At 50.8% G+C, this 7,922-nt stretch overlaps 2 protein-coding genes across 7 annotated transcripts in view; one reads left to right on the top strand and one right to left on the bottom strand.

The window, feature by feature from the left end:
* The first annotated feature begins 1,252 nt into the window (after positions 1 to 1,252).
* On the top strand, positions 1,253 to 3,545 carry id2a (inhibitor of DNA binding 2a). The gene is made up of 3 exons (XM_029138104.3): positions 1,253 to 1,754; positions 2,040 to 2,100; positions 2,924 to 3,545. Exons 1-2 carry the CDS (start codon positions 1,401 to 1,403, stop codon positions 2,094 to 2,096), a joined length of 411 nt encoding a protein of 136 aa, XP_028993937.1. The 5' UTR covers positions 1,253 to 1,400; the 3' UTR covers positions 2,097 to 2,100; positions 2,924 to 3,545.
* A 1,091-nt stretch (positions 3,546 to 4,636) lies between these two features.
* The window catches only part of kidins220a (kinase D-interacting substrate 220a), a 30,976-nt gene continuing 27,690 nt past the window's right edge, over positions 4,637 to 7,922 (bottom strand). For all 6 annotated transcript variants that reach the window (XM_055505490.1, XM_029138100.3, XM_029138096.3 and 3 more), the window contains 3 exons: positions 6,890 to 7,108; positions 6,088 to 6,309; positions 4,637 to 5,919 (listed from right to left, as the gene is read on the bottom strand). In XM_055505490.1, coding sequence (XP_055361465.1) covers positions 5,023 to 5,919; positions 6,088 to 6,309; positions 6,890 to 7,108 — 1,338 coding nt within the window. In that variant the 3' untranslated portion in view covers positions 4,637 to 5,022. The remainder of the gene's footprint in view (positions 5,920 to 6,087; positions 6,310 to 6,889; positions 7,109 to 7,922) is intronic.

Genomic DNA, 7,922 nt, shown 5'->3' with positions numbered 1-7,922 from the left:
CATTATATGGGCTTCCTTCAGCTTTTAGGATTTCCTCCACTGTGTCTTTCTGTTGAATAGTCTTTTTTTGAATACATTAACACCAAAAACATTTAAATAATTATCACGTCCTATCAAGTCTATCTAGTTAAGACAGCGACCCTCTCCTCGGCTCTTTTTTATTTCATCACAACAGTTCACAGCTGCCCCCGGGGGCAATTAGTTAGTGAAGCATCAACCCGCCTCCCATCACCTCCAGCTGAGGAATGAAGCGTGTAATTCCTACAAACAAATGACTCATTCAGAAAACATTAAAACGTCAATAGCAGTTAATCACCCCTCCACGTGCTGAGATATGAAAGCCACATTTGTAGGCCGTGACTTAATGAACTTTGACACACAACATACTCAGGTGACAATTAGCGCCTATAAGTGCACGAGACCCTCGCTGATGCGTTTAGATATGCAAAGACGCTCCAAGAAGCGCGTGCGTCCGCTGCTCGAAGCGGTCTTTATGTCACTGCGAGGATAAAGTGTGAAGGGACAACTCAGAAAAATCTATCTCTTCAATTTTATAGGTCACACGATCTGTAATTGGAGGAAAATGTTTTATTTTCCACGCTTGAACCGTGCGTTTTCTCGCCACTCCGCTGCGCTCCGACCTTTTCCTGACGCAGCCGCTCTCTGTTTGACGCTCACACCGTGAAACCTGCCTTCACACCGGTCCGGGCTGCTGTGAATTAGGATCAGGCGCATCTGATGTGATTCCCATCATCACTGCTCCACACCTCCAAACCCGCCCGCCAAACCAAATGAGTATTATCATAAGCAGAGTGACAGCATAAATGTTTTGTCACAACGTCTACAAACACTGTGTTCATGTAGATATTATTTTTCTCTACCTGGTCGACCTTTGTTTTTTTATATTTGAACTATCATACCCAGTAATCTTTTCTTTTTGACTCCATAAAAAAGTATGAGATCGCATTTAAACGGCGTTGAACCAAGTCAGTGGCGCGCGCTCACACTTCGCCACCGCGAACCGACAGACACGCGAATCATTAATTTTCTTGATCAGAAACAGGTAAGGACTTAATTTTCCAAATTGCCCACCGGAGCAGCTGAAGCGCCCTCCGGGCTCCGCCTCCTACATTCGTTGCCACTGGTAACGTGGGGGAGAGTGGGCGGGGTGTCAGCGACGCGGGCCAATAGTAGAGCCGAAAGGCGCTGATTGACGCAGCGGTCGCCCCCAATCCGGGAGTTTGACCCGCCCGTGCCGCATGCCCAGCCTGCTGCCTATATAAACCACACTGACACTTTAGTAATCCAGTCTGATCGCTGATCGTTTGGCAAGAAGTGGACTTTAAAGAAGCTAGAAATCGACACAATCAAAGCCTCTCGCTTCACTCAACGCCGGCAAAATGAAAGCAATAAGCCCCGTGCGGTCCTTCCGGAAAAACAACGCGAATCTATCGGAGCACTCCTTAGGAATCTCCCGGAGCAAGACCCCGGTGGATGACCCGCTCAGCCTGCTGTACAACATGAACGACTGCTACTCCAAGCTGAAGGAGCTGGTGCCCAGCATCCCCCAGAACAAGAACGTCAGCAAGATGGAAATCCTGCAGCATGTCATCGACTACATCCTGGACCTGCAGATCGCGCTGGACTCCAGTGTCGCACTAACCAGCCTGCATCACCCCGCGCGACCGGGGCAGGCTCCGTCCAGGACCCCCCTGACCACCCTCAACACAGATATCAGCATCTTGTCATTACAGGTAATAACACCTTAGATAAACAAGGGTCTTAACTGGGGGTGGGGGGGGGGGCACAGCCTGGCGCGTCGTTCGCATTTGTGCGCATAGCCAGCGCGCCTTTGTAGCCTATGCGTAACTCGCACAAAATGGCTTGTTGGGAAAGAAAATGGCATGTTTTGTCTTTTGTTCAGAATCAGACGGGGGAGAGATTCGACCTACATAAGAGCGTTGCGACGCCAGTCACCTCGATCGGATGCTGCGTAAAGCATTAACATTTGGTCCGCTTGTTTGTTTGTTTGTTTGCAGTCTCCGGAGTTGCCATCAGAGCTGATGACAGATGACAGCCGGACTCTGCATCGTTAAAGCGGTAAGTAGGCTGTCCTCATGTCTGCTGCTGCATTCTGTCCAGGGCTTTGAGGCTCTGCTACAGCCTGTCTGCCAGTCTGCTGGAGCAGAATGGGCTAGAATTACCATTTACCAGTCCATTTGTTCCCTGCTATTGTGGGTTGTCGGCCCGCGTTGCCGTAAAGACACAAATATGGGGTTTTTTTTATTCCTCCTTTCCGTGCGTGGACGCACCGCAACACCGGGGCGTGCGTGACAAGGCTCGGACGGTTGGGTCGACTTGATCTGATGTTGACCACAATTGTAGGGACTTAACAAACAAAAGATCACATCACGGGCTCGTTCCGTGAGCCGTTAAGGTGACCCACATATAAATAATTATGGAAACGCGTAGATTTAGAGAAGTGAAAGGAAGCCATTCGGCGGATTGGGTTACTTTCATAGAAGTAGCAGTCGTCAGGGTTGCATTATAACCCTCTTGTGTCTATAATGAAGAGCATCTGCAACAGGAAAAATAATGGCTGTTTGGATTACTGCTACTACGATGTCTGCACATAATTGGTACAAGAAGTGGGTAGGCGCCAGCTGAGCGGCAATTACGCTGATTCTTCCCCAGATTGTAGGATGAAGTTGTGTGAAGCGTGTGTGTGTCCTCCCTTCTGTCTCCCCCCGGGTGAGTGAGTGTGTGTGTGTGTGTGTGTACATCTGGAGCGCAGCGTTTGCTTAGTATTGGGAGTGTTTGGTTAAATGTTAAAAACTGCGGCTTCCTCTCTGGCGCCAGTCTGTCCGGATCTCTGCCCTGTTTGCGTTTTCTAAACACGCCTCTCTTTCTCAATCTTTTGCAGGTGTTTGGTCAAGACGCGAAAACACACAGGACCTGGGGAGCAGGACTTTCCCCCTCCAACCTCTCTCCACCAGGCCTGGATCTTTTTTTTCACCCTTTTGACGCTGAAATCAAGAGACTTTTGCTTATTATGGGACAATCTTATGTGATGTGCTTTCTGTCTGGACACTTCATTATTATTTAACTTAAGAATTTTTATTTGTTGGTCCTTTCTGGAAATGGAAGGCGCGTTATATCCCCGACAGTGGGAGGAAAGACGAGATTATTGTCACAAGGATTTATTTCCCCCCACACCCCTGTCCCTGTTTTTTTTTTCTTGTCGAAGTCTTCGCTTTTTTTGCGGAGGTGGGAACGTGAATAGAAAGACAACTTGGTTAGTTACTGTAAAAAGTTTAGTCTTGTCTTGTCAGAGTTGTTGGCACATGAAGGACTGGACGTTGTTTAAAAAAATATTATGATGAAAGAATGAAACCGTGTGAACTTCTATCGGGAGTTTATCTTGTATAGTTGCAGGAATTTCAAACTTCTGCAAAAGTGTAATGTTGTACTTAATTATGCCGAAACTTTTTATAAAAGTAATGTAAATTGTACCTTTTTTATACAAAAATAAATCAAAAACGCAATTTGAACATGTCTTATTTGGGGGGTGGACGGTTTGGGGAATGAGAATGTGGACGTAATGTTGGTTTTGGTGGTTTCGAGACATCTAACCAATGCGTAAAATCCGTTTTCCAGCCGCGCGTCCTGCTGACTGTACAGTACAACATGGACCTGGCTGAACCGTAGGTTCGCTGAGCACGTGACACGCTTTAAAGACGCAGCCCACAACAAAGTGCCCGTATCAGATCCGCAGTATGTGACCTGTGACAGCGTCAACTCAGGCAAACAATTGCACAAACGCTTATTTAGGGCGCAGCGACTCCACTTGCGCGTTCTCACATGCTATGTAAAATACATTAAATGGGATTAAAGGGTTCAGCGTGACAGTCTGGGCCACAGAGGCACCGAGCTGTGGGCCGTGTCTCTCGTTCTTCTAAGCGAACGATTATTAAAAAAATAATTTGTAACAGGCGACGCGTCCAAAACTAATATTCAAACTACTGAAGCAGTAATTTACATTGACGCCAGAGCGCCAGGACTAATCCTCAGGTAACATGGCCCAGCTGTGGAGCTACAGCATCACTCAGTCTGATAAAATATATATTTCCAACACGTCAGTCATTTTTTTTAATGCACCATGGTTTTTGATTCACTCCACAAATCCGCACATTAGGCTACAAACCCACTGATTTTACCCTAAAGACCACGTAATTGGATCTTTCTTGATCCAGTGTGTAAGCTGTAGAAAAGCCCCTTCTTTATCTGATGCACATCAGGAAACGATGAATTAAAAGCAGAATCATTTGAATATCAGTTTGAGTTTAAAACTACATAATACCAACCAACTCTGGGAGTCACTTTGCTGAAGTTGTTCCTCTCAGTAGTTCATAAAACTGACAGGTATTGCCGTGGAACCAGCCTGCGGCACGTTTGTGTGGAGACGGGCGCCATCTATCGGCCAAGGTGAGTACAACACGGCGCCGTCCGTTTGTATGAAAACTCGCTTCCCTAAAACACAGTTTAAAAGGTTTAAAAGAAGGATTTGTGGTTAGATTTTGCACATTTATTTACATGCTAGGTTCTTTTCTGTACAGAGAACAGGTCCGTTCCAAGGTTTCACAGAGAAAATGTTTATTGATTCCCAAAATGGACTTTGGAAAACACACAGCAGTGCTATGGAGTTTCTCCTACCACGGAAATGACAAATGTTCTAAGTACTAGACATCACCTCACAAAACGCCTCAGACTAAACCTTTAGGGACATGTAGTCATGACTACATTTCTACTTTTACACTGTGACATTTACTCCGTACTGGTTTTAGGCAACAGCAACACATTCACGGGAGAAACTACCTATGTATCTATGAAAAGACACAGCACAGCAAAAGGCCTCAAACTACACGAAAGGCGAATCCTATCGATTCACAGACTCACTTTACTCTATATGTTCACAACACGCATCTACTTCACATCACGACGTCTTCTCACTACTGTGTCTCCTCAGAGGACGCTCTCCCTCTCGTCTCCCAGGCTGATGGTGCGCAGGTTCTGGTTGTGGATGCCGGCAGTCATGGCGGTGCCGCCGCCGCTGCCGGGGGTGATGATGATGACAGCTGGCGAAACGCCGACGCCGGAGGAGGTGCTGTCGGGCTGCGTGTCGGCGGCGCCGCCGGCCGGCTGCTGGTGGCTGTTGTTGGTGTTGGTGTTGGCGGCGCTCGCCGGGCCGCTCGTGTTGTTGTTGAGGGCGGCGTTTCTGGCGGCGTGGTTGAGGTTGCAGACGCCGCTGGACGGCCACGCTTCGTCCGGGCTGCTCGCCATCAGGCTGGCCTCGGACGCCGCCTCGGAGCAGATGGACATGCGGGCCGCCGCGGCGGCGGCGTCCTGCAGGCCGCTCAGGCTGCCGGGCAGGAGGCCCCGCTTCCGCACCAGACCCTCCAGCTCCAGTTCAATTAGACTGGGCTTCGGCGCGGGGCTTCCTCCGCCCGCGTGCCCGTCGGCCTCTTCCAGGGAGGGGTCCGAGGAACTGTCGCTGGAGCGCATCCCCGAGTCGGACGAGTCCTTCTTATCCAGGAGGATTTCGGCAAGGAAGCCGGGCTTGGTGGGGGGCCCGGTCGGCTGGGAGGCCCGGGCCTCTTTACGGAGGAGAGGTGTGGTGTTGTCGGCCTCCTCTGGACCAGAGTCCTCGTCGATGGGCAGCGCGTGGTAGTACGACCCGGCTGCCTTCTTCCTGGCGCCCGGCGTCCTGGAGGACGAGCTGTGGTCCAGCTTCTCGTCCTCCTCACTGATGGGGTCCAGAGGCGGCGCGTCGGCCCCCGAGGCGAAGTCGGCGGCGTCGCTGGCCTTCGCGTTCCTCTTGGTGAAGGACTTGCGGCCGTCCGCGTCCCCTCCTTCTTTGGCCTGAGAAGTGGGAAGCAGATGCAATGACAGCACTACTGAGGAGCAGGTCGCCGCCATTACCACAAGTTATTTACTGGAATGTCACAGCTTTGGTCGCATTTGAAGTATTTGATTCATTAGTGAAACCGTGACAAAAACTTGACAGTGTACTTGTGAGTGTCCACCCACCCCTTTGTCCTCTGAGCTGGCAGCATGAAGGAACTGTCCAGGGTGGGGCTGCAGGGGCCGCTCCCCCCCACCGCCGGACATCTCCAGCTGGGCCATCTGAGCGATGTACTCCCTGTAGGCATCGCGGTACTCCGCCTGCTGCTTGTCTGTCAGCTTGCAGATGTCATTGGACGATTCCTGGGAGTTGAGGCTGGACATGCTCGAGGTGCGGTGATTCGCCACCTGACGAGGAGAGGAACACGCCGCTTAGCATTGACGCGCGCGCGGAGCCGTAGGCGATGAAGCGAAAACGTGGCGGAACGAGAACAACTAAATATTCTGAAGGAATGGAACCAGCAAGAGAATACTTTAAAAAAGTGAATGGCAAAGAATGCAGACGAAGTGAAAGCTGTGTGTGAGATCAAGCAAAAAGCAGCGGCGGCAGCTGCTAGCGTGAGAGTCTCTGCTTTTGTTTGAGAGACTTTGCAAATTGGGAATAGGGAAGGTGAAAATAACACAACACGGGGCCTCTTGACACATTTTTGTGCGCCGCTTCTTTATATTTAATTCTGCCACCTTTAAGGGCACCGTCAGCTTCCTCCGCTCGTCTCTTCTCGCGCCCAAACCGCACCAGTGCGAAACCTCTGAGGTCACTGGCGCCGAAGCTAAACGGGTCCGGGCGACGGTCGGGGACGCGTGACCTCGCGTGCGCTGCGTGTGCACATCTCTGCTGACACCGGCGCTCTCTTATCTATCTCGCACACGCGTGCGCTCACGTCTGCCGCGGCGCTACGTTCGCGCCGGGCGCGAGGCGACGGCTTACAGGCCAGTGGGAGGTGTTGGCGTGTCGCGCGGGTTCCTCCAGCCCTGCGCCGCTGAGCTCCTCGAAGCTGAGGTTGAGGCTGTAGGTCCCCGCCTCATGCTGGGCCCTCCCCGGGCGCCGCACGGGCTCCCCGTGGTGCACGCTGCTGCCTTGCTCGCTGGCGGCCCGGGACTCGTCCTGAAGCAGGGCTTGGCTTTCCGCGTGACGCTGCTCCATCACCTTGGAAAATGAGGTCATAGTTCAGAACAACAAATCTGTTGGCTTCCGGGTTTAGGACACAGGCTGAGCTGTAAACATGTTTTTTTCAAAGCATGTGACATGCAAGCTAAAGTATGCGAGACAGCTACAACAACTAAAGCATGTGCTTCCTTAAGTAGAGCTATTCAGCTGCGCACTCCTCCCCGACAATAACTTCTCTTCATCCAGATATCTGTCAGCCATCTTGAACCAGATGGCTGTGCTGGCTGCATCCTGGCAACACAACACTGGTGACTACATGCAGGCGTAAGGACACTGCACTTTCCAAGGCCTCCTTCGGAGTTCTGCATTGGATCCCAGATAAAACAGGATCAATCTGGGGCTCTGGTTTGGTATTAAGAGGGCAGAAAAACATCTGATGAAGCGGAGTCGGCTACATGTGTTAGTGATTTGAGCCGCGGCTCAGCCGACTGGACTCCTGGCTGTCTGACTGGCGGCCGCCTCGTAACACAGATTATAAAAGCTCCCACCCCAGTGTCTCTACAGAGCAAGATGTCGTATTATCAGATTCTATCTTGCTCCCTTTTGGAAATAAACAAGGGCTGACATATATCAACAGGACGGACCTGGCAGGGCTGAGTGTCTGCAAAGTGTCACAGAATGAGGAGAGCGTGGGCTATTGTAAATCTATTTTAGGCCTTTGCTCTAGAGTAAAGTGGGGGTGGCTGGTTTTGTGGGTAGAGTGTGCCTCCGTTATCGGCTGCATCTACTGATGGCCCACTTACCTTGCGCTGACATGCAACACACCAATCGTGGTTTAGACCAGTTATAAATG

Source organism: Betta splendens, chromosome 22 (genome assembly GCF_900634795.4).
Source record: "Betta splendens chromosome 22, fBetSpl5.4, whole genome shotgun sequence".
Lineage (NCBI taxonomy): Eukaryota > Metazoa > Chordata > Actinopteri > Anabantiformes > Osphronemidae > Betta > Betta splendens.
The sequence above is the reverse complement of the archived record's forward strand: the minus strand, read 5'-3'. Positions and strand labels throughout refer to the sequence as shown.

Excerpts from the sequence above, each read along its gene's own strand:
- id2a (XM_029138104.3), top strand. The coding sequence starts at position 1,401 with ATGAAAGCAATAAGCCCCGTGCGGTCCTTCCGGAAAAACAACGCGAAT. Across the intron at positions 1,755-2,039 it reads TCAGCATCTTGTCATTACAG|TCTCCGGAGTTGCCATCAGA; the intron begins GTAATAACACCT and ends GTTTGTTTGCAG.